The sequence below is a fragment of the Penicillium riverlandense genome, assembly GCF_028828495.1.
Source record: "Penicillium riverlandense strain IBT 135883 chromosome Unknown utg000001l_segment0_segment0, whole genome shotgun sequence".
Lineage (NCBI taxonomy): Eukaryota > Fungi > Ascomycota > Eurotiomycetes > Eurotiales > Aspergillaceae > Penicillium > Penicillium riverlandense.
The window spans coordinates 3,232,602-3,257,641 of NW_026643194.1; the positions used below are offsets into that span (position 1 = coordinate 3,232,602).

Consider the following 25,040-nt stretch of genomic DNA (forward strand, 5'->3'; position numbering starts at 1 on the left):
GTATATCTGATTTCGAATATCGCTGTAACACTGCAAATCCGGTGCCTCATCCTCACCACACCACATCACTCACACACAATGGAACTGTTTCATTCCCCAAATTTTCAGTCGCACGTGGAGGACCTTATGGTAGAGCACCATGTACCTGGTCTGGCTATTGCTATCGTTCAAAACGAGACAACGGCCTCGGCTGGTTATGGGAAATCGTCACTCCATCCGCCCAGACCATGCACAGCAGACGCACTTTTTGATATTGCCTCCGCTTCAAAGTCCTTGACAGCCGCATCTGTGGGGCTGCTGGTAAATGACGAGAAATATCCTGAAGTGCAGTGGGAAGCGACTATGTCAAGCCTCCTACCCGGAGAATTCGAGATACCAGGCGTTACTATCGAGGATATACTGAGCCACAGGAGTGGCATGCCTTCGTTAGTATCTTGCACATCTGCATAATATCCTCGCTAATAGATTCAGCTACGACGACTCTTATCTGGGTTTGAGAGCGGCAAAACCAGATACTGCGCAGTCTGTCACGAGGAACCTGCGCCATTTGACTTGCTCTGCCCCCGTACGATCAAAGTACATCTACTGCAACATGATGTACACAGTGGCAACGTATCTCGTTGAGAAGAAGACCGGACTCTCCTTTTCAGATTTCCTTGAGCACCATTTTTTCCGGCCATTGGACATGCGATCGTCCAGTCTGCAGCCCGAGTGTGCAAGATCCAAAGGCCTCGGCGATCGCATTGCTACGGGCTACAACTGGAAGGAAGACAGTAACGAGTACGACGGCGGTTTCCAAAGCCCTGACTGCCCTGAGGCTCAAGGTGCAGGGTCTATTATCACAAGTGTGAACGACTATATTAAATGGGTCAAAGCCGTCATGAACCACCAAGACCCCATCACTGAGAATGTATACAAAGGTCTTCTCAAACAGCGAATATCTCAAAACCCGAATGCTGAAAACTTACGTCCGCGAACTTCACCCACGATGTATGGCGCTGGCTGGGAAATCTTCTATTACAGAGGTTATGCGGTTGTTAGCCATGATGGTATGGTACAGGGTTTCGCTTCAACCCATTTCTTTCTTCCTGACTTCAAGTTTGGTGGCGCTATTTTCGGAAACTCGTGTGGAGGAGGCGTCGTTGCTACTATTTTGATGCGAGAATTGATTGACGAGGCCCTGAAAGTGCCGCATCCTGAACGACCCGACTGGAATAAAATCGAATCCGAGAATTGTCCGGACGATGACATCAGCATTGATGACAAGATCGCGCAGTTGCGTCAGAAAATGTGTCCTGGAATCCAAGAGTCTGAGCCCCAGAAAATGCCACTCTGCGTCTATACGGGCGAGTACTGGAACCCGGGATACCATGGAATGACTGTTCAGATCAGAGATGATAAGCTTTTTGTCAACGCAGCAGATAGATCTTTTGGATTTACGGTCACATTTGATCATGTCTGCCAGCAAAGTAAGTACATTGCACACCTTAGTGGCATCTTGGACGGTGGAGATGAGCCTCTCCAAGCGGAATTCATATTCAACAACAATCGAGTTGTACGAATGGGTCTGTATCTTGAGGAAGAACTGGAGGATCTCATTTGGTTCGACAAGGTAGAAGAACATAGTGATTACTTGCGGAAGCAGACCAATCACTGAAATGCAGATTGACATGAAGACATCAAAAATAATTCACAGACAAAAATCAAATTCTGGGATCACAGCACTTCTTCGTTCTCCTCCCTGGCCTGAGCAACCTCAAGTTCCCAAGATTTGAATTCCAAGTTCAGCGTGTCCTCGTTGCTGGCAGCCTTGCCGGAGCCAAAGCTCTTCAGGTTCCACTTTTCAACACCCTCGACTCCCTGCAACTCGTCCTTGAAAGTAGAAAAGAGTTCAGCATTCAGATGGTCGTATTCACTATAGTCCTTAGGCCAGTCACCCAACCGCTGCACGGCAAGCTTGAGCAGCTGCAAGTGCTGGCGGACATGCTCGCCGTCCGAGAAATTGCCATTGACGGTGCTGTCGGCCAAGTCAAGCTCGAATACTGATCCATCTATGCTCATGCTGCTGTCAAGACCACCTTCAACGTCGGCCAATGATGGATCAATGAAAATGCGAAGGAGGTTCTCGTGCACACTGGCGCTCTTCTTGTAGTACTTGCTGGCCATGTGTTGACCACCCTTCTCGGACTGATAGCGCTGGGCAATGCCAGTGTAAATCTGTGAAAGAAGGGTAGACATCTCAAGGGTGCTTGAGTGGCGGGCACCGTTCACCCGGCGGCAGTTGTAGACAATGTCCTCAGCCAAGCGGGCGGCTTTTAGAGCATCGCCAACCAGATAGCGGGCTAGGATGTAGCGGCGGGCCAGCTGAAGGGTAACAGCTGGGGACCAGTTGATCTGTTGATTGCGGTTATTCCAGATGCTAGAAAGAAGCCAGACCAGGTTCTTGTAGTCCTTTTGCTGACCAACAACGCCGATAAGGATGTTGAGGTAGTCCAGACTGATATGAGCCAAGTTGATCTTCAGGTCACTGACGACGCGAAGGACTTCCTGAATTATGACCGTGGAGGCTCCAAGCAACTTCTTCTGGGCGGCCTGATCGGGCTGCGGGGAGATGGTCCGACCAGTAACCACTATGCCCAAAGTGAAGACAAACTTGACAATAGCGGGAGTACGGTAAATATCATGAGCCGAGATGTAGTTGAAGGAAGCGATGGCGAGATCACATGCACTATCGTAGTCCTTCTTCTTTAGAAGCTCGAGAACACGACTGTTGCTGGCAATACCAATCGAGCGGATAAAGTTCGTAGACTGGTGCTTATGGAAGTGGTCGAGGATGGTCAAAATAAAGACCTTCACTTGAGCAGTCTCGGTCGACTTGATCCGCTTGCCCTCACTGGCCAGGAAGTAGCCAACGAAGTCATTGAAGACACGAGTGGCGGCAGCCTGGCGGTTGCTGAGCAACAGGAAATGATAGAGACGTGCAGCAAGCACAGATACGGCGTGGAAGGAGCTACTCTTCGACGAAATTTGGCTTCTGAACTCCTCGAAATAAAGATACTCCGTGGTTAAGGAAGCGAGGATTTCAGTAATGGTCGAAGGGCCCCGGCGAAGGCTGTGCTCAAGCTGGGCCAAGAAGATGAGGCTCTGGCGACCCTTGGACGAGAGATCAAACTTGTACGACTTCACATTGGAAGTGTCTTTTATGACAACCTGGCGGTAGAGCTCCTGAGACAGTTCAGTGGCCTTCGAAACTTGGTTGGTTGCAATATAACTGGAAGCAATCACAGCGGCGGCAGAAACAAGTCTGGTGGAAGATGATTCCGACGAAAGGATCTGCACGGTAGACTCTTTAAGTTCCTGAATGACGGACTCTGTTTCACTGTGTTTAGAGTGGAAAGAAACTATTTCCTGGAGCTTGGATAAAGATTCTTCGTGGGCCCATCCATGAGTCTCGCGAATGGTAGTAATGCGCTTTCTCAAGATCTTGGAGGCTCGCTCAACCTGGATGGAAGAGATTGACTCGGACTTGGTCTGCTCCTCGTAAATACCATCAAGGATGGCAGTGATCTCATCGTAGTCAATCTCGTCAGACTTGATCTTGAGCAAATCTTCGTACAGAGTGATGACCTCAGTTTCATAGCGCTTTGACTCCTGGCAAACCTTTGCGAGGGCCAAGGTGGCCTTGATAGTGATTGAGGCGGTGACACCAAACACTGTCTTGACCTTTGATTGATAGTCGACAGTGATCTTGTGCAGTGTAGTGATTTCAGTGCGAACACTGCGCAAGCAGTGAGTATACCTGGTGAAGAACTCCAGGACAAAGTCCTGGTTTTGGAATCTTGGACTCTTCTTGGTATCATCTAGAAAAGTAGTGAAGAGCAGCGAATAGTAGGGCACAGCATCAGAGAACCGACTCTGATTCCACAGCTCAGTCACAACAATGACAAGGGGCTCAATTGCCTCGGCTTGGCACTTGGGCGAATCTTTGTTCAAGGCCCGAATGATTCGTTGGTAGTATTCAACAGAAATGGGGCGAGGGTGTGTAAGCTCAGCCAAAGTCCACAGGGTCTTGATGACAATGGGGTGCTCGGGACCGTAGTGCTTGGTGTAGTCGTCCAAGATCTCCTGGCGGGTGCTGATACCCATGTCAGGCTGGGAGGAACGTTCATAGAGCTTGAGCAGCTCGGTCGTAACGCGCTCCCTCAGCCTGTCATCGACAGGTTTAGAAAAGCGGACAGCATGGTAGACGCGCACACGAATACCCTCCTCTCGGAGGAAACGACGGCGGTAGTGATAGCACTGGCTGAGACGCTCGGCAAGGTCCACACACTTGTCGGTGTGCTTGGACGGAAGGTTTACATCCTGAACGGACGGGGCGAACAGAGATGGCCAAAGACCGTGAAGGACCTTCTTAAGAACCCGAGTAGCATCCTTCCAACGATGCTGAGAGCTGTACAGCTCAGCCAGTGTGTGAGTGGCAGTAAACGAGCTCTGATCAATCTTGGTAATGGAGCTGGAAGCCTCGAAGACAATTTCCTCCAAGGTGGTTTCCGACACGACTGAAGATGAAGAACTGGCCTGTTTCATCACTTGCTGCGAGGTGGCTGTAATGCTTTTCTGGATCTCCGAGTAGGCCGAGGAGGAAGTGCTGTTGGTACTCTGGTAGTAATAGGCGCAGTGCTTGAAGATACTCAAAGCTGCAGCAGAGAGTCCCACGGCAGACATGACTGAGGCAATCTCTTGGAAATGTGATGCAGAGGACTGTGAGAGAGACAGGCTGGTATGCCTGTACTCTTCCCAAACGCTGGACAAAATGGATGAGGCCTCATACTCTCTCTTTTGAGACTGAAGAAATTTCGAGTAAATCACAACAGACCTGAGCTTGATCTGCTCCCAGTGCTCTGAGTGCTGCATCCGGCACTCCTTGCTAGCTCGCTGCCAGATTTCAACGTAAATGCACTCGGCCTCGGTGACACGGCCTTCAGCGACAAACGCCTGAGCTTGTTTGAGCAGGGCTTCAGAGTCGAAGGATTCAGATCTCACGTCATCCTCCTCGACATCTAGGACAAAGCGAACACCGGTTTCGCCATTTTGCTCATGGCGGTTTAGATGAACATGTAGATCGCCGTGGGCATCATCATCAACGGTGCTGTATTGAGAACCGGTGATTGACTGGATGGTCACTTCAATCTCTTGGACCCTCTTCTCCTCTTTAATCAAGCGGTAATGCTCAACCAACGTCTTGAGAACCGTGACCACTTGCTCCGAGGTGTTGCCGTAGTGGATCTTGTAGCATTCGACAATCAACCAAAGCACAATTTCACGCTTAGCCATGATGTCTGACTTGGTGGTCGTTATTTGCTCCACTGTTAAGTCGAGAAACAGACGGGCCATCTGCATCGTGACAATATGACGTGCTGTGAGCAATGTCTGGCTACCTGTCGTAACCTCATAAAACAGAGGAATGGCCTCAGAAACGTGGTGGATATCCCGACGCAGGAGAGCCAAGGAAATGATGGACTGGAGAGTCACGACGTTGTTCGTGGTAAGTAAATGGCGGCATAGGTTCATGACAATGGTCTGATAAGACAACAACGTCGGGGTTGAAACTTTTTGCCAGAGAGCGTTCTGCAGCAGCAAGAGAGTAGTAGAAAACGGTAAAATCTTGCCAAACTCCTTAGCTGTGGGTCCTTCACCCCCAGTTGTAAAGACCGAGGTTTGCTTCAGATGCAGAGGCCAGTATCTAACAGCAAAATCAAGGAGAGGATGTTTTGACACTAGCACAGTGGTATCATGTCGATCTAGAGGGGTCAAAGACGGCTCATGATGCTCGGAAACGGCATTCTTGATGTAGATAAACAGCCGAGTAACGAAGTCGACGTGACGGTCCTTGACCGCTTGGGTGAGTTTCCCCTTGGAGAAGACATCTAAGACCGCAGTCCGGATGAGCCCATGGCGAAGATACACCTGACCGTCTTGTAGGAAAACAAGAGAGTTCAGGGGCCTTAGGACGTGCAATGGATCCAGCTTGCGATCAGTGATCGTGTACTTGTCAGTCTGAATGGAGGCCAGAGTGACGAGCTCCTTTAACAGCAAGGGGCGCTCGGCTGTAGCAAGCCAGAGCAACATGTATTTAGCATCCTCGTTGACTTCAGGAGACTGTATAGTATGAAGAACAAAGTCGGCGATGGTTGGCTTGCTGTTGATAATAGTCTCGACGGCCTTTGGGAGGTTGTCAGGGGTGTGTTCATGACGAACCCGCTTGGTACAAAGCTTGGCCCAGAGGAAGGAGCCACGAGATGCTTCAGATATCTGATCCACAACGGTTTCCTGGCTCAAGTCTGACAATTCCAGAAAGCTATGGCTGTGGATGAGATTGCTCCGCACCACCGTAGAGACATCCTCAACAATCCGATCCTCGTTGACCGAAACGTGCATCACACTCTCTGAGGCTGGTGGTATCTCAGTTCCGAGAGTAATCAGCTTGACATTGGTTGAATTATTAGTTGCCGCAGTAAGTCTTTTGAGGAGAGTTGCCTCGCCGCAGGAAGCCTCATCAAGACCGTCAACGACAATAACCAACTCTTTGGCATCCTTGAGAGCGGCGGCCAAGGCACGTTCTAGTGCATTCCAAAGGATGTTCTCGTAGTCAGCAGCACTGGTGGTCTTCCGGCTGCGCTCGTAGGCATCGCCCAAGATGTGTAAGAGCTGGATATTTCCAATACGCTTCTCAAAGAGCTGAAAGAGGATAGTCTTGGCGATAGCAGCAGGAGTAGTCTCTGCTGGAATCCTCGCGTCTATTCAAAGACCAGTTGTTATTTAAGAGTGGATAAGCGGGCTGTGTAGAGACTCACTGATGGGAATAAACAAGGCGTTATAGGTGACTCCGCCGATTTGCTCTTGCAAACGGTCGACAATAACAGACGCAAGTACAGTTTTTCCAGATCCCGGCTTTCCGGAGAAGGAGAGAGTGGTTGCCGGGCTCTTCAGAAAACGAGTCAAGTATGAGCTCATCCAGAGACAGGTTAATTCCTCTCGCTCATGGGCAAGGTGAGAGATATTCTCGGCGAGATGGCTGAGAACGCGATCTTCAGGTGCGAGCCAAGATCTAACAGACTGGACAACAGAGACTATCGTGAATCAGGATCAGTCATGTAACACTCTTTAACAGACGGGCAGAATGGGGTTTCACCTCTATCTGTATCAATGTTCTCCTTCGCAAGCTGGTGTCTCCACATGGACTCAGCAATCTTTCCACAGCGCTCACGGAATGATTGGATTTGACCAGGGAACGTGTCATAGATATTGACAGAAATAGATGTAGTGGTCAATTCACGAATCGCCTTGTGGAAGTGGGTTGACACGCTCGCGACCAAAGTGACCAAGTCAGACAAGGCCAGGATCAATTGCTCCTTGATTTCCTGTGAGACAGAGAACAACTCGGTCCGCGCAAGCAGGTTCACAAGCGTGGAAGATGTGCTGTAAAAGAATCCAAAGGAGGTCATCAGGGCCTGGGCGTTCTCCTTGCCAAGCTATCGAAAGGGTTAGTCAAAAGTCATAGACTTGAAGGGACGCGGTCAAACTTACCTCGAGGAGCATGGCACAGTAACCATACGAAAGCTGAGCGGCAAGATAGCTATCACCCGCAAAGTCATGGATGGCACTGTCAAAAGAGTTCAATCTTTCGACAAAAAGTTGCGCCCATCCCAGAACTTTGTCATAGCTGCTTTCCCTCAGGGGGTAGGTAGCTCAAGCGCTCGGTACGAATCCATTCAATAAGTGAGGCATGCGAAATGTCCAAGAGCTTGGACGAAGCAGTGGTACCCAGCTCATCACCACTACGACGGTGGAGGGACTGGACCACGCTGGTGATATTGGAATATCCTACCCCATTGGCTTTCTTTCGCATGTAAGATTCTCTGCGAGAATGGTGGTCGCTGTTTGAAATGCTATCGCTATCAAAGATAGCAGAGATAGAAGAGACCTGCCTGGAGTTGCCGGGCATGGTGGAGAAAAGAGGGGATCCAGGGACAGGAGAAATAATACCGGGGGCCATTTCGATTGTTGAGGTATCAGTTGTTTTTGTGGAGGTTTGGTTGGTTAAGTTGCTTGGGATAATCACTCTTTTAGAGGATGATTCAGTGCTGTGGGGGGAAGAAGGGGATACTTTTTGTGGAGGAGAATGGGCGTCAAGTAAAGCTTCTCTTGAGCAGCAGCTCTTAAAGCAACAAAATAGACAAGACAAACCCGCGGATATGGTTTGATGTAAGTTTCTGACAAAGTACGAGATTGTTTGACGAAATTGAAAGAGGAAATGAAGGAAAGCTTACAACTGGGTGCTACTGTGCTTTTGTAGTAGCGCTCAGGGTGGGAGCCACCTTCAATTCTGCACCATTCCCTTTGAATCATAGTGTGATAGTGGCGATATTATTACGCCTGTGGTATTGAATAGTGGGTAAGATCCAGAGCTTCCGTCGACTCAGGCCATCTCCTCCACCTTTCGATCCCCTCAGATCTGCTGTACATCAGTCAATTTGTCAATTTTGCCTCCCTCTCTGCCTCCTACGTTAATTGTGATCCAAAGGGGAATTTTATTCCCAAAAATATGGCTGCTGCCCCATTTGGCAGTTCCAAGGTTTGATCTTGCATTAGTTGCGCTCTGGTCAAGGGCGTATAGCGGTGTTGGGTGTTAATTATTCTGTGTCCCAGCTCCGGAGGCAAACCTACGGCATAATAGAGCGTGGAGCACTTCAAGGCAATCAGCATGGCAACGATAGTGGTTGGCAAGTGCCTCTCCACCTTGGCCATCATTGCCCCATACTGATTGATTGGCAGGAATACAAGACATACAAGAACAACAAGTACACGAGTCCACACAAACTGAAAGTATCAGCTGCCAATTCAAACATACCGGAGTCTAGACTTTGAAATCGCCGTAAGCTGCATAAGCGGCTTCTCTGGCTTCCTGTGGGGTCCCTATACGTTGTCAAAGATGCTTTACAGTAGCTAAGTAACTAGATGTGCTCAGTGCTCTACCAGTGGCTGGCTGGGAGTTGTACTATCCACCACCGTGTTCTGTGGAGCGGGAGCATCAAATAACATAAAAAGTAAACACTTTTGTAAGGAATAAACGTCGGTCGAGCGCCGTGGTAACCCACCTTGATTGTCCTTCCGATAGTAGATATTGCGTAAGCAGCATTAAAGCATCTGTTCGTGGAGCCTGTTATTGGCAGCCATGAAGCATGCACGATCTCCAGCAGACCAGATTTATCAGGCGTTCATCTGGTTATGATCAGCATCGCCTCCTGCTCATCGCGAGATCTTTTTTTGGTTCAAATTCCCTCTACCTCAAACGTGTGCCTGCAATCGTTCAGCCAGTTCCCATGGTCAAACGGAAAACACCTCTTTAACAAGATAATTCATACAATTTAAATTGTTAGCATTTATTACGAAAAGCATCCCAAAACATAATACTGCTGGTTCCTTTGACCTTGCGCATCCATCTCCTCATCTACATGCATTAGTACTATGGAGAATGGTGGAGGAGATTAAAAGGATCAATTTGTCATAGGTATTCTAGTGGTTCCACTCTAGACACGCCGATAGGTCCGCTTACATTGACATCTTTGTGCGGGACTACGTGGGTAACTTCTCGGATATGTCCCGCCAACGACGAGAACGACCGACAGCCGGTGACGACACCAGCTAGACTTCGGATTTCCAAGTGCTTCCAGGGGAAAGAGCTGGGCACTGGGCAAGAGCTGGGCACGGGGCAAGGATATAAGTATGTGACGTGGAGCTTCTGCAGGCGAGGGTAAGTTGTCTACATCGAATAGCTAGGCAGACCGAGCCGACACCTGAAGCACTGAAGGGTTCGCTGTATTGCTGTACCTCCCAAGTCCTCAGCCTTCCCGCTGCTCGTTCTCGGGCAACCCATGGCGTGGCAGGCGTGGCCGCATCAGGTCATGGAAGTTGATGGCTCTGGTGCTCTCCATGGTGCCCACAGCCGAAATTACCGAACTAACAGCGCAAGTGGTTGGGAAAATAACAGAATTAAGTCACAGAGTAAGGTTTTTTACGTCCGGCGTCTGTCAAGTTATCCTCCCCGAAATGCGTAACTAAGTATATACGTGGAGACCGCTTTGCGTTATTTTGCCATCAACTTGCATTGCCAGGTGGAGCCCATCCTCGACGGGCTGGGCCTCGATCTGCCGAGAGTGGATGTGCTACCCACGCCACCAGGATGAGGGGAGCTGAAGTGAAAGCGACAGTGACAGGCCCTGCCTGACTGACCAGGTCCTCTAGCGGCAAACCCCTAATCACATTCGAAGGGCCCGCTCACTGCCTATGTTTGGCAGGAGCTTGTCCAGGATTGCCGGAGTCTAATCGTTCTGGCCCGTGCAGCTAAGTTTAGGCGTCAGCTTGTCCCTAGCAAGCCACCACTAGGGCGAGCCTCGCCATTCTGGACATGCGGTTGCTTCACACGATCGAACCAATATGTTGGGAGAGGGGAAACAGATCGTCAGCAATGGTCTAGGACAACACATGTCGCTCGGGGCGATACAGTACAATATCTGCATTCAAGTGGACCGTGGGGTCCGTGCTGATGTTTGACTCCGCAATGGTGACAGCAAGCGACAGGATGGCAGCGGAGAGGGAATCAGGGTGAGACAAAAGAAAATCGTCAGCTATCGGGAAGGATCACGAACCCATCCGATCGATCCCCTGTTCGTCCTAAGAACCTTAGCGCGATCGTCCCACTGCTGGTTAGGCGCTAGAAATAAATTTGACTGGGTCCGATGTCACCCAGGCGATCATCCGAGAAAGTTTCAGCGGGTGCAGGTATTGGTGGCAAGGGGTATATCGTCACGCCATTGCATAGTGTGCAGAAATATTATTTTCTAGCTACATACTCCTACAGGCTATAGAGTCGAAAGTATGAGTACGAGCTTAGGCGAAAGCAGGAATCATAACCCTATCAAGGCATCCCTACCAGTAAGTAATCTTATCCGCGAACTCGCCGTGATTGTTTGGGCAGGATCTCCAGCCCCTGGGCCCCAGACGGCAGGTCGGCTCCATTGTCGTTCTGGTTGAAATGCAGCCGCCAGCTCTCTTGGCCTTAGTCGATCCCCAACTGCTTCTTCGCCTGGTTCTCGCTGTCATCCTTCGGCAGACGCACCGCCAGCCACCTTGAGACGTCGGCCCAAGACATTGCAAGACACCCCCCCCCCCCCCCGGTTTCCCACTGTACCGCATGAACTCGTTCACCCGTCCTGCCCCACATATATCTGTGCATTGAACCTGTTCCCGCTGCTGCGGAGAGCGTTGATCGAATGAGCAGGTTGCCACCAGATGTCTGTGCTCCACTGCGGGCCGTCTCACCCCGGCTTTCCTCCAGGTCACGCCTGATCATAGAGTCGGCACCATGTTCGCATGATTGCCATGCCCAGCACCATTTTGCGCAAGCATATGAAGCAGACCTAACGTGAGATGAAGGGGCAAAAAAAATTGAAAAATGAAAGACAATCCGATCGGAGTAACAGGCGTCTGTGAATGTGACGGTGTGCGCAGGCCGTAGAACAGCTAAATATAGCTCCCTTCGGCCCCCCTCGAGAGCTGGCAGTGGAGCCTCTCATCTGGCACTAGGAAGCCGCCAAGTGGGTGGACGGCCCGCTCTGTCCCCGTCCATTGCATCATAGCTTCTGCAAGCAGCCGGGACGATCTTGGAGTTCATCGACGACCGGACTGGTGGGTGGCTTGGAGTATGTGTCTGCTTATGCAGTTTGGCGAGGTGCAATGGAATGAGAATCATTTACGTAGGTAGCCCCCCTCTACATAGGGGGTTTCCTTTGCCGGGCGGGGCTTCCTATTTGTGGGGCAAAAGTGACTTTTTCAATCGCGGGCTAGATAGGCTGAATATCAAATGATTTATTCAACTTCAGGTCGCCTAACTTATAGTATTATCTCTTGCGGATTTTCAGGTTTTCGTTCAGGATTACTTCAAGCTTTGACCTTTGGATCCTTGCTTCATAGTCTGTGTTTGATTAAACACAATTTGACATTTTAGAATGATCGCTACAATTTGACCATAATATCGATGGTATTTTGTCTATCTATCCTAGCTATATTTATAACTTAGAAACAGGGCCAAACATGCCATATTCCAATGCCGAACATTGTGATGCCAGGGGCTAGAGAAGTCTTAGATCCCACTGTGATTCATCGAATGGAGCTATTCATTCAGAAACACGATCGCAGTCAAGAAACAAGAATCCTGATCATTCCATCTGCTGCTCTCCATGCCTTCTCCATCGAGCGCCTGCCCATTGAATGAAGACTATTGGGAGGACTGAAACGACTAAGACGAGTCCCGCTTGCAATCCTGCGCTTCCACCCAAACCCAAGGTTGCAGACATTTGTGAAAACCAGAAGACACCAATCTGCAGTAAAGTATCAATACTTTATCTAGAGTGACAAAACAAGGTGACTACTTACAAATCCCCATGTAGAGCGGATGAGGTTCACGAATACTCCGATGGAGGCCGCATGTTCGCGGTGGCAGTCAACGGCGTCTAAGTAACACGTGGTCAGCATCCTGTAGTATAGCCTGCCGGCACCACTCGGGACTTACAAGTAACCAGAACAGTAGTAATGACTTGGTTCCCAAATGCCGAAATGCCCACGCCAATGGCTGGTGTAACATTCCAATGCCCTTCTGGTGCCAATTGAAGCTGCACACCGAACACTACTAAGCCAGCAATGACTGCACAAAACCCAAAGTATGAAGACCAAAGCCTGTATTCTTGACTTGGAGGATGGCCCAGTGCTTTGTTACGACGGTTCATAGTGTAGTCACTCATGGGACCACCAAGTTGCTCACCAAGGACAGATCTAGAAAAGCAACATTTAGCCAGAGATCATTAATAGACAAGGCAATAGACAAACCCGATGATCATAGCAATGTACTGTAAGCCAATCTGTTGTGGGTTCAGCTGAAACTTTTCACCAAAGATCTGTGGGATTTCGACGGTAATATAGACGCTGGTAAAGTTGAAAGAGTGGCTGTAACAAATTGTAGGAATGAGAATAGAAGCATATTTGGCCAACAGAATGGGCTGGTAGAATTCTCGGAATGAGAATGGCTCGGCGTCAATCCTTTTGAAAGTCAAGTATTCTCTCACAAAAGAATAATTAGTATTCTCGTCTGTCGCCCGGCGGAGATATCGTGTTTCGGCGCCAAAGAAGAAAAACGCAACGAATTGAACTCCATTTACCTGCGTGTACACCTTAGATAAATTTGGGAGTAGAAGACTTGTATTACTTACAATGGTATAAATCCAATATATCCATTGCCAACCGGCATGTTGAGCGACGAAGCCCATTACGAATGGCCCTAAAGGTATACTAAGTACAAATTAGTACCAGTAGCACGTGCTGAATGACTCTGATACACACCCAAGGGTTACCATGAGCCTGAAGGACAAACGTCAGCTATCAGGACGTATTCGACGGATAAGCATATTTACTCACGTCCAGATCCCGATCTTATTGCCTCTCTCCCGAGCAAAGAATATCTCAGTAACAACACCACTGCCGATTGCGCTCGCAGGTGAGACGAAGAATGCCGCCAGAACACGCATGACAATCATTACTGCAAAGTTCGGGCTCAACGCACATCCGACATTGAACACAGCGGAAAGTGCTGTTGATATGAGCCAGACTGGCCGTCTCCCATACTTGCTAGAGAGAGGTCTCCAGATAAGGGGTGATATTCCAAGCACCAAAATTTGAACACTTGTTAGGTATGATGCTTTCTGAATTGAGACGTTCAAGTCCTCTGCAAAGAGTCCAAAGGCAGGAATGACACCAGAAGCAACAATGAGGGCCATTGATGCATGGAATGCAACTAGCACGAGGTTGACATTTTTCTATTTGAATCAGTTGACTGTTCTTCAGAACAGAACTTGAGAACTTGCCTTCCATAATGGCCAGTTCAATGGGTCAGCTGGGTCGGCAGAAGGGAGGGGGTTAAGATCAACTGTCCCATGTCGCCTGATAAGATAGTCTCTATGCTCTGCAGATATTTCGACATTTCCAAGAAATTCAGATTCCTGCGAAGACGTGAATTTCCCACCTTGGACGCTTTCATGATGTGCGGATGGGCACTCGCACTCCCCCGTAGACTTCAAATCTCTCTCCAGTTGGCCGTGTACGGGACTCATGTTTGCGAATGATGAGTAAATTCGATAGGCTGTAATTCTGTAGGATATCTATGCTTGCAAGCTTCGGTGGCTGTCTCCTTGTTTATGATGACAGGGTCCGGGCCATCAGGGGGTGTCGAAGATCGGATCCCCAGGTCATGCTAGGGCTCAGTCTACAGCTTTAGCCGGTGCGCGGTCCGCCCACAGACCAGCAAAAGGCTTCCTCTGCCGACGCGACCCTCGACACCGAGCTTTCCACATTAATTAGCGTGACCGCGGGGAAGCTCCAGGTATTATATGGGGAAGTGGAGGCAAGAGTCACCAGTCCTAATAGGTGTAGTCGAGCCAATGAAACCTCTAGCTGGCTAACTAGTGAGTACTACAGTCACCAGCGTTGGCCACGGACCCTGCAAGCTTAGAGATGTGGAGATCTTTGCTTTGTCGAGTATTCTAGAGCGGATCCGCTGGCTTCATTAAATTTCAATTGTTAATCCGATAGGAAAATTAAGCCGCATTTGGGTCGGGTCGGGTCGGGTCGGATTATGCTCCGGCAACGCGTCGGCTTTTTACTTGGATAGCCGCGTATTATTCTAGTTAAGTGAAGCGAAGAAATCAACAGCCTTAGGAATCGCATACAGACACAAACTAGCAATAGGACCAGCGTGGCTATCTATCACTCCTAACGCTACATACCATTCACGTAAACAGAGTTGTTTGGCAAACCAGTATGGAGCCAGATATATATCTGCCGATCGACAACAGGAACAACCAACACGCTGAAACAAGGTCCTTAACATCGATAAAATAACGTCATTTAACACAGTTCCAATCACTATTGATTGGATCTATTGATAATACGCCACACACTTAATTTCCACCAGGATTTCTTCACGTGGCAACGCGCGCACCTCAACCGTTGTCCGGGCGGGCGCCGTATTGCGATCCGGCCACACGCGGTTCCACTCCTCGTTCATGCCCGAATAGTCGCCCTTTATGCTGGTCAAAAAGACAGTCGCGTCGACGACGTTGTGAATTCCTGCCTTTCCTTCCGAGGCCGCTTCGATGTCTGCATGTATGTTGGACAGAACTGAGGCGGTTTGCTTCCGGATGTCTAGTTCAAGATTGACCTTTCCAGTGGCATCTTCCGTGCGAGTGGCGCCGACAAATGTGCCATCCCCGAGGCGGGAAGAGGTTCCCGAGACGTAAATGTATGATCCTTGTCCGTTGTTCGATGGCACAATTCGCGCATGGGGATAATTGGCCAAGCCTTGGGCATGGTTTGAGGGCCGGAAGTACGGGGTGGTGGTGGGCGCCATGGTCTGTGAGATTTGAAAGACTGCGAGTCGGCAAATGGTAGATAATTCACGTAAAACCAATCAGAAGCAATCTAGCAAGACGAAGGCTGGCATTAAGAATGTTGAAATAGAAGAGGAGACGGTCATGTTTCCGTCGGATACATCCGAACGCGTACATCCGACGGACATTCTTCAGAACTACAACCCTGTCCATGTACACGTACAGCTAGCTTATTTTATTGTATTTGTAAAATGACTACAGCCTGTGTCTATAATCGCTCTCAGAGATCAGATGCTATCCAAGCTGCTAAGAGTGCGATACATGAAGGGTACGCAGATTGGTAAAAACATCGCGACTGAACGCTCCGCCTTCACGGCCAGTGCCAGACGCCTTCATGCCTCCAAATCCCGTGCCAAGTTCCCGAACCAGCCAGCAATTGACCCAAACCAACCCGGAATCGATACGCTCGCCCACCCGACGCATTCTGGCTAAATCGTTGGTCATGACAATGCTGGCTAGGCCGTTCGGGTTGTCGTTTGCCAACGCAATCGCCTCTTCTTCTGTATCGAAGGCACACACAGTGACGACAGGCCCAAAGATCTCCTCGCGCATAACTCGACTATCGGTTTGAAGGTTACTAAGGACTGTCGGTGCAATCCAAAAGCCCTGCTGAGGCGCTTCGTCTGGTAGCTCTCCCGTATGGAAGACGGCATTCTCTTCCCGCGCCTGCACCAGATAGGAGCGAACCTTCATGTAGTGCTCCCTCGAGACAACTGGTCCCATCGTATCCCCAAGCTTGTAATGTTCTTGGACATATTCCGCCAGCGCGGGCAGGAATTTTTCGTACACTGCGCGCTGGACGTAGATGCGTGAACCGCACAGGCAGATCTGCCCGCTGTTCTCAAAAGCCGCGCGAGCAGCGAGAGGTACAGCCTTGGCCAGGTCGACATCGTCAAACACCAAGGCTGGGTTTTTTCCACCAAGCTCAAGCGAGAGATGTTTACCGATGTCAGCCACGGTGTCTTGTCGGATGCGGATGCCTGTGGTTGTGCCGCCGGTGAACGATACTCCTCGCACGCGCGGGGACTTGACGATCGCCGAGCCAGTACCTGGGCCGTCGCCAAAGACAAGATTCATCACACCGACTGGAAGCTTCGCTTGTCGGAATACTTCACATAGCACTAGTCAAAGAGTCAACAGGTTGCAAGCGCGGTACTGACCAATATTTCAACTTACAAAAAGCCGTTATGCTGGTGACTTCGCTTGGCTTTGCCACTCCTGTACATCCAAAGGCAATACAAGGAGCAATTTTCCATGTTAGGAGATACAGGGGCATGTTCCATGGCGAAATGAGCCCAAATACCCCAAGGGGAGATCGATGTTCGTACGTCAAGGTGGATGGCTGCCCATCAACGTATCGCACTGCGCCCTCTTCGTGCAGAATGTATGTAGCAAAGTATCTAAGGGGACAGACTCTCAGCGTCTTCTCATTACATGCGAAGGGAGAAATAATAGTGGAATGTGTCAGGACAATGACGGGGAGCAAAGCACCAACCGAAAGTTCGAAACTGCACGTTCAACTTCGACCCTAGCCCGAGCCAGTGTCTTTCCTTGATCAATGCTCTCCCAGACTGCAAACAGTTCTTTTTGCTCGTCAAGGATATCAGAAATCCGTATTAAGACCTGCGATCTCTCTTGTCGTGATGTCTTTGACCACGCTGGGAACGCTCTTGAAGCCGCATCTACGGCGCGGTCCACATCGTTCACAGTGCCGCTGGGAATTTGCACTAGGAGCTTCCCAGAACGGGGGTTTATGGATTCAATCCAATTCTCCGACTCCGATTTTCCACCGAAGTCGCCATCGATAAAATGGTAGAGACGGGGAGTGTTGGACTCATGGCTGGTCAGGTAGCCATTTGCACTCTCCAACGTGTTGAGCTTCCATAGCACAGAAATAGTATCCATAGTAAATCAGGTGAAGGTATTGACTGGTATCCATGAAGGCCAGAATTATAAACATGGAGACCTGACTAAGTGAGCATTACGGTGATGCGGAGCACGGCGAGCCCTATCCGCCGCTACGGAGGCGATCCGGTGGAGGTGCCGCCTATCAATGCTGAACCCACGGCTCGCCCCGGCAACGTGAACTGGCATAAGAAAAGAGCCTGAAGCTTACTGAGAAAAGCCCACTGCTTGAATTGTACTTTGCTAGAAGATGTTGATATGCTATGGCTCTGTCTATTGGATGCACTGTTGTATAGCCTCATGTAACAATTTACACTCTGGAAACATGCCCTCCAGCTTTAAGAATTCAACGGCGTTTCCTGACAGCATCCGTGTTCGCTCGCCTTGTGACAGAAAGCTGCCCACCTTCTTGTCACTGGCCAGCATCTCGCCTGGGACTGGCATCTCGCCGAGCGGGAATGGGTAATCACTGCCCATAATGACTTTGTCCGGCCCGATCTTTTTGCAGATAAATTGCAGTAGATCTGGGTCGTGCACCAAACTGTCGAGCCATATGTTTTGTTGCTGCCGTGACTGGAAATAATCCTGAGGAAGCACTCCTTGGGAGCTGTGAGCAACAAGATCGGGGCGACAGTCGTAACCATGCTGAATTCGTCCCAGCAGAGGCAAGTAGGCCCCGCCGGCGTGCGCAAAGCACAAACGGAGTTTTGGATGGCGCACAAGGACGCCTGACGAGAGAATAGAGTGCATTGCAAGTGCTGTCTCGCTGGGCCTAAATCAACATTGTAGGGTTAGATATCACGATGGTAAGCCTGAGTGCCACGGAGAATATTTCTTACATTCCGACTAGCCATGCTGACCAGTACTTTCCCCATCGTTCCTTGTTCTCCTGTTCTAGCTCGTATCCAAGAGGGTGGACGAAGATCGGAAAATCCAATTCCTCGCATGCAGCCCAAAACTGCTCGAAGTCGGCATGGTTCAAGCTTTTCCCGTTGATCTCGGTGCCAACCTCCACGCCTTTCAACCCCAGCATGTTCTTTGCGCGCCTCAGCTCCTCGACCGAGGCTGCGACGTTCTGCAAAGGCACGGTTGCTAAGCCAACAAATCGATCAGGGTGGTCACGGCATACGGATGCAATGTGGTCGTTCAGGTATCGGGCCATCGCCGCGGCTGGCTCGACGGGCTTGTCGTACGAGAACAGGACAGGCACCGTGCTGATCACCTGCACATCCACACCCGAAGCGTCCATCTCTGCGAGGCGGACGTCTGGATCAAAGCAATTAGGCTCTACCGTACGGAAGAATCTGTCGCCGACAAACATGTCGACTTTGCTAGATGTTCTGCCGTGCTGTCCGTCGGATCTGTCGCTTGGAGCATCATGCGGCCGAAGGGTAATCCATTCTTGGCTGTTTGGTTGCGATATACCGTGAGATTTGGAGAAATCAGGTAAAGACGGCGGCATGATGTGAGTGTGCATGTCAATTCGAAATGGGCCATTGCGGGCGCATTGCTCTGTGCTAACTGGCTGACGATGCTGGTCAGCAGCACAAGAACAGTTTTCCCAATCAATCGTCATCGTAAATCACTGACAACTGAAATGTTGTACTAGTCGACTTGAAAGAGTGATGGCTCGCTAGGGCACAAATGGTTGAATAGTTCTGTATTAAAATGAGAAGGCAATAATATGACTTGAAGATGCTCGGACTTGGCCAGCTTTCTCCTTATTGTTTCCTGACCAGTCGGTCCTCATTGTCGGGTGTAGGCGCGGAAGAGCCGTTGTCATGGCCTTCCGACCCCAGAAGATCAATGGGGATCAATCCGAAGGCTCAATCGGAACGCTCTCCGGCTGGGACCACCGCAAATGCATAGTGGAAAACAACCGCTAATTTGTATTCAAGCGGGCCACATGTAGCCCATTCTTTCTCCACCATCTTTTAGATCCAGTCTTCGCCTCACTTCTGCTGTCCTTTCCAAACGCAAATCATGGAGCACATATCGTCCGATAACACTCCCATTCCTGGACTCGTTATGCTGCAGCCGTGGCTATCCGCGAACGCACAGAAGTTACAGCCCCCAGTCAATAACCAATGCCTCTATTCCGGAAAAGACTTCATCTTAATGGCCGTTGGAGGGCCGAACACGAGGAATGACTATCACAGTGGGTATCTTCTTTCTAAGTGGAGAGAAGGGCAATAAAAAAGTACTCGATGCTAACGTTGGCGATCGGGACAAAGTCAACCAGACCGAGGTAAACAACCGATCATTGCAATAATGGCCAAATCCGAAACTGAGGATGACATGTTATCTGCACATTAGGAGTGGTTTTATCAAATCAAGGGCGACATGTTGCTCAAAATTGTCGAGAATGGCACTCAATTTCGTGACATTGTCATTCGAGAAGGCGAAATGTACCTTCTGCCCGGTACGATGACTTGCTATCCTTGCTCTACACATGTTCTTAATCCCCAATATAGGAGACATCCCGCATTGTCCAATCCGTTATAAGGATACCGTTGGCCTGGTAATGGAGCGCACCCGACCCCTGCACGTAATCGACCGCATACGATGGTACTGCCCCAATCAGGAGGCTCACCAGACTGCACCCAGCATCATCCGGGAAGAGTCGTTCCACTGCGCCGATATTGAAACGCAACTTAAGGATCTCATTAATCAATGGATGACGAATGAAAGTACCAGACAGTGCGGCGATTGTGGTCAGATTGCGCCGCCGCAATGATTGCAATGGAGTCGGCTATGTATACCAAGCCATTGACAGCAGAGGTCTTCGGTGGCTCCTTTGTACATCAGTCTCCCCATACCACAGGTTGTTGATTAGGACTGAAATGAGATTATCATTGAGAAAACCTGATAACCGGGTCTATCATTCGGAATGTGAGAAGATTAGGTCAAAGGATGACATTAGCATAGTATCTTCAAGGAAGTCAGATGGCGAATCTCCCGGGACGGGTGGCAGAGGTGAAATGTCGGGTAGGAGGAAGTCACTGGGACCAGTTGTCGTGTTCAGCATAGGCAATCCGTCTGCCTCGGGGAGCATGGGTGGCGTGTTCGGCGCATAGTGTGTGTAAGGAGCAGGAGGAGCATAGAAATTTTGCGAAAGCCTGCGCCGCTTTGGTTCTCGTTCAGAAGGACGTGCATCGTGTCCATAGTTATGCGATATGAGGCTTTGTGGCGTCCTCGTTAGATTATCCGCGTCAGAGGCATTGTTGACCAAGTCCCTGTGTCGACAAATGTGGTCATTGTGGGCGATGCCCGGCAGACATTGATGGAGGCCGTTGGTGTGACTGGTACTGGTTCTTTGCAGCGAACCGCGATTCCTTCCGCTGTCTCCTGATGGCCTTGAAAGATTTTCCTGTCCGTATCGGTCGAACACTCTATTGAAAAGCTCATGCTTGCTGAGATGAATCTGCGTCCGGTACATGTCTTCCTCAGTGAGCTTTTGATATCTCTTGATCTCCGGCCACTGAACTTTGGTCTTTCGCAAAATGTCGCACCCTCTCTGGACGTCGGGCCAGGCATTGTTGGTGTAGCCAGTATTCTTTACCAAGCGCATGCAGTGTAAGAGGACTTTGGTACTAGTATAGACCGCCCGGCACTGCTGGATCACAAAGTGGCTGGCAGGCACAGTGGCCATCACTTGCGGAGTAACCCTAATGCAGCTTGACGCGGCCTCGGCGCAGCGTAGAAACACTTCAGGCTCCTCGATTTTAAGTCTCTCAATAAAGGTGCGGTAAAGGAGGACAAGCCCGATATAGTAGGACGACTCAGCAACGTTCTGTAGTGGGAGTGGTCGAGCCGTGCCATGGTGCCGTTGCATTTTAGGCAGGACCCGTTTAGTGAAGTACCTCTCCAGCTCAATATCGTACTTTTTCATGTTTGACCGCAGCGTACCGGTATCCCCAAGCTCGGTATTCTGGGATGGGTGGCATCTGCGAATCCACCGCACGGACTTGTAAATACGGCCAAGGATAATATGAAACTCGGCAATGACTGGGAACCATGGATCGATCTTGTCTTCCGATCTCCAAGTCGACTGTCTCTCCCCCTCATATGAATCCATGTTGCTTTCGGCGTTATCGATGGCCAAGGGCTTGAGGAGCACTGTCGACAAGGAACGGTCCAGAATATATAAACACCACCAAAGATTGCCATGTGCGCTGCCAGTCGCGTTCACTTCAGCCGCCGCATCTACACCATTATCAAGATCCAAGGCTTGATATAGGCGGATCGCATGGCCCACTCTGATCCAAGCGTCGTTCACCTTGCCACACTCGGTGAGATAGAGAGTCACAAGTCCCTGGGCAACGACAAAATTGGTGGCTGACGTTGCGTTCGGCCCGGATGGCCGTTCAGGGTATTTGGGAGTCGCATGAGTGTATAGCAGATCTCCAAGGTCCACATGTTTGTAGGCTTTTAGGCCTGGTTGGTCAAAGATAGCGTGCTCTGCTGGGAGCAGGAAGGATGCCACGGCGAGCAGTGCATATAAGAGCAGTAAGAATTCGTCATCTTCGCTGACACGGCTGCCTTGGCGAGCTGATAACCAGCGATCAAATTGTGGCTGAAAATCACATTGGCTGATAATGGGGAAGATGGGATAGATAGAACGATAGAAAAGGTCAATCAAGAGCTGCAGAAGCGGCTCTGGCAATTGTGTCACGTCGATTGCAGCAGGCTCTGGGTGCTGCGGCGGCACCGCTATGTCCTCCAGCTGCTGGATCCCAGGGACTTCATTGAGACGGTCTCCCGGTTGGTCGAGCAGAGAATGCGGACCACGATTAGCATTATCGCTGCCAGGCACGTTCACGGCTATCACATGAGGTGCAGGTGGAAGCATTCCCCCACTGCTGTCTTGGACTTCTTGGCCTGCTTGGACATCTTGGCTGGTTTGGCCGTCATGTCCGGTAGAGGGCTGTGCTTGTGAGTGCTCATGTAATCTCTTTTCCATCATTTGGATCTGGCTCTCGAGTTTCATGAGGTATCTAGAGCGGCGTTTAGCGGACTCGTTTCCGATAGGGGGCCGGGGGGGCAAGTCATAGCCAGAGGGGGCAACTCACTGCTGATCCACCATCCTCATGTTGTTGGACGGCTCAATGTAGACACACTCAGCCTGGTTGCGGGTGCAGCTCTCGCACGGATGCTCGCCGTCACACTTGACTTTCTTCCGGCGACATGGCTGACAGGCACGCCAAACCCGCTGACGCTCATACATTGCGGTGAGCGTGCTGCTGAATTCGTTGTTACTATTAGATCCCGGAGTGTGAGGGGGAAAGAGTTGGGGAGAAGCATGTTTCCGCTATGGTGGAGCCCGGAAGAGCGCACGGCATTCTGGGGTGAAACCGTGGCCAATCAAATACGAGACATTTCGCACTGCGTGGGGCCTCCACGTTGAGCTCCCTAGAGTTGTGATGATACTCTGTTGTAGCCGTGTATAATGGTTGTACAGTGACATCCAAAAGTTTGAACTCCTTTTCAGGCCACAACCAAATAACATAGCTAAGGTAGCTCCGGGTGAAACCATAATGCAGGATGACAGAACAGAGCTAGTGAGATAGGTGCTCTAAACTTATTGACCGATATACACTAATAGTTTATTTGCTCGATTGTGGGCATTATCAGTATTTTATTCACGAGTCAGATACCTCATACATTGTATGAAATATGTGTTGGTCTCGATGGTATCTTAAGCGCTTGCACTGGTAAAGCAAAGTATCTGTTACTAAACTATGTGATCCCGTAGAAATAATGAGATAGCTTTCGGTAAGTTCTATTGCCAATACAGCCTCCGGGTACAAAGGCCCCTCGGAGTGTGCCGATAATTTCGTTCCGGCCGAGGCTTATCAGATCTCACCCCGGGGAATGACACGGAGTGGAAAAGTCCATATAGTACTAATACGACCCCCGTGAACAAACCTACTATTACGGGTGAATCATCCTCACAAATCAAGAATATCATAATAATACCCAGAATATTGCGATAATACACATCAATATGAGCTCCGAGACCACCCGCCGTCAACACGCGGCACCAGCAAATATCCGTGATTCTTTCTCCCGGGCCATGTCCGCTATGTATGCGACTGAGGTCCCTCTATACGGAACACTGCTTTCTCTTGTTTCTCACGTCAATAAGACGACTCTTGAGCAGGATGATTCACTACGCCGGCACTTGGAAGCCACAGACGACCTAGACCGCATCGATCTGGAACGACATGGCGCCATCAGAGTTGGTACCCCGTCAGAACTTCATTCAGTGCGGCGCGTGCTTCGGGCAATGGACATGCTTCCTACTGGGTACTACGACCTTTCCGCAGCGGGAGTACCAGTGCATGCAACCTGCTTTCGCCCTCACAGCGCATCGGAGCTATCCAAGAATCCATTTCGCCTGTTTGTCTCGCTGTTGCAGCCGCACCTGATTGCAGATGAAAATCTCCGGACCATTGCCATGGAGACTCTTGGTTGTCGCCAAATCTTCTCAAATCGCATGTACGACCTCCTAGACATCTATGAGAGCTGTGGTGGCCTTACAGACGAGGAGGCTGAGCAGTTCGTGCGGGAAGCGAGGGACAGCTTCCGATGGCATACTAGTGCAGCTGTTCCTCACGATGATTATTTGCGGCTTTTGCACGAGAATTCTGTCTTAGCCGATATTGTTGCTTTTCGGTCACCTCACATCAACCACCTCACTCCCCGTACCTTGGACATCGATGCGGTACAGTCCGAAATGCTCGGCCGGAATATCCCGCTCAAGGAGTACGTCGAAGGTCCGCCGAAAAGGAAGTGCCCAATTCTTCTTCGACAAACCAGCTTCAAAGCTATTGAGGAGCCGATTGAATTTCTAAGAGACACAAAGGGCGACCCGACGGGCTCGGCTAATGCCGTGTCTGGGTATCATACGGCCAGGTTTGGGGAAATTGAGCAGCGAGGCGTGGCATTAACAGTCAAGGGGCGTCAGATGTACGACTCGATGTTGCAATCGGCATTGCAGGATGGCATCACTGCCGTACATGCAGACGCATATTCTCTGAGATTCGCCGAATTCCCCGATTCATGGGAGCAGCTACGTGCGGAGGGTCTGGCGTGGTTTCAATACCGTGTTGATTGGGACAAACTGCAGTCGGTAGAGACTCTGAAATATGACAATCTCGAAGATCTGATTGAATCCGGTTATGTGGTGTACGAGCCCATAGTCTACGAGGATTTCCTCCCTATCAGCGCAGCAGGCATCTTCCAGAGCAATCTTGTCAATCCTAGGACAACGAACGGCGGTCCACAGAGATCGGTTCCTCGCAGTAACAAAAGAGAATTTGAGCTCGCCCTGGGCGTGGAAACTATGGACGAGATGATACTATACAAAAAAATCCAGGACGATAGTCTGGCGAAATGTCGACAGTCTCTTCGAGACTTCGGATTGGAAACAGCCGCAATATGAGAGACCTCGGATCATGTACATTGCGTCTTTACGCGTTAGTCTATTCCTATGGAAATATAGAATCCTCTGATCTGCGCAACTGGAGTTTGCATTCTGAGACATGTGATTTGGTTGCTCTTCCCCCGAGATAC

At 50.0% G+C, this 25,040-nt stretch overlaps 8 protein-coding genes across 8 annotated transcripts; 3 read left to right on the forward strand and 5 right to left on the reverse strand.

Annotated features, from left to right (window-relative positions):
• Positions 1–78: 78 nt before the first annotated feature.
• Positions 79–1,657, forward strand: N7474_001319 (uncharacterized protein; the record flags this gene model as incomplete). Its single annotated transcript, XM_057192734.1, has 2 exons — positions 79–425; positions 472–1,657. 2 exons carry the CDS (start codon positions 79–81, stop codon positions 1,655–1,657), a joined length of 1,533 nt encoding a protein of 510 aa, XP_057057687.1.
• Positions 1,658–1,716: 59 nt separating this feature from the next.
• On the reverse strand, positions 1,717–8,005 carry N7474_001320 (NACHT domain protein; the record flags this gene model as incomplete). Its single annotated transcript, XM_057192735.1, has 5 exons — positions 1,717–6,797; positions 6,855–7,130; positions 7,193–7,532; positions 7,588–7,712; positions 7,765–8,005. The coding sequence occupies 5 exons, from the start codon at positions 8,003–8,005 to the stop codon at positions 1,717–1,719; spliced, it is 6,063 nt and encodes a 2,020-aa protein (XP_057057688.1).
• Positions 8,006–12,278: 4,273 nt separating this feature from the next.
• On the reverse strand, positions 12,279–13,889 carry N7474_001321 (uncharacterized protein; the record flags this gene model as incomplete). Its single annotated transcript, XM_057192736.1, has 7 exons — positions 12,279–12,440; positions 12,496–12,572; positions 12,632–12,891; positions 12,946–13,274; positions 13,326–13,404; positions 13,456–13,473; positions 13,531–13,889. 7 exons carry the CDS (start codon positions 13,887–13,889, stop codon positions 12,279–12,281), a joined length of 1,284 nt encoding a protein of 427 aa, XP_057057689.1.
• A 1,157-nt stretch (positions 13,890–15,046) lies between these two features.
• N7474_001322 (RidA family protein) lies at positions 15,047–15,517 on the reverse strand (the record flags this gene model as incomplete). Its single annotated transcript, XM_057192737.1, has 1 exon — positions 15,047–15,517. The coding sequence occupies one exon, from the start codon at positions 15,515–15,517 to the stop codon at positions 15,047–15,049; it is 471 nt and encodes a 156-aa protein (XP_057057690.1).
• Positions 15,518–15,803: 286 nt separating this feature from the next.
• On the reverse strand, positions 15,804–18,924 carry N7474_001323 (Amidohydrolase 2; the record flags this gene model as incomplete). Its single annotated transcript, XM_057192738.1, has 6 exons — positions 15,804–16,678; positions 16,734–16,957; positions 17,053–17,435; positions 17,674–17,705; positions 17,777–18,234; positions 18,302–18,924. 6 exons carry the CDS (start codon positions 18,922–18,924, stop codon positions 15,804–15,806), a joined length of 2,595 nt encoding a protein of 864 aa, XP_057057691.1.
• Positions 18,925–19,445: 521 nt separating this feature from the next.
• N7474_001324 (3-hydroxyanthranilate 3,4-dioxygenase) lies at positions 19,446–20,199 on the forward strand (the record flags this gene model as incomplete). The annotated part of the gene is made up of 4 exons (XM_057192739.1): positions 19,446–19,620; positions 19,697–19,710; positions 19,779–19,884; positions 19,937–20,199. The coding sequence occupies 4 exons, from the start codon at positions 19,446–19,448 to the stop codon at positions 20,197–20,199; spliced, it is 558 nt and encodes a 185-aa protein (XP_057057692.1).
• Positions 20,200–20,343: 144 nt separating this feature from the next.
• N7474_001325 (Transcription factor) lies at positions 20,344–22,689 on the reverse strand (the record flags this gene model as incomplete). Its single annotated transcript, XM_057192740.1, has 2 exons — positions 20,344–22,459; positions 22,535–22,689. The coding sequence occupies 2 exons, from the start codon at positions 22,687–22,689 to the stop codon at positions 20,344–20,346; spliced, it is 2,271 nt and encodes a 756-aa protein (XP_057057693.1).
• Positions 22,690–23,469: 780 nt separating this feature from the next.
• On the forward strand, positions 23,470–24,909 carry N7474_001326 (uncharacterized protein; the record flags this gene model as incomplete). The annotated part of the gene is made up of 1 exon (XM_057192741.1): positions 23,470–24,909. One exon carries the CDS (start codon positions 23,470–23,472, stop codon positions 24,907–24,909), a length of 1,440 nt encoding a protein of 479 aa, XP_057057694.1.
• Positions 24,910–25,040: the final 131 nt, after the last annotated feature.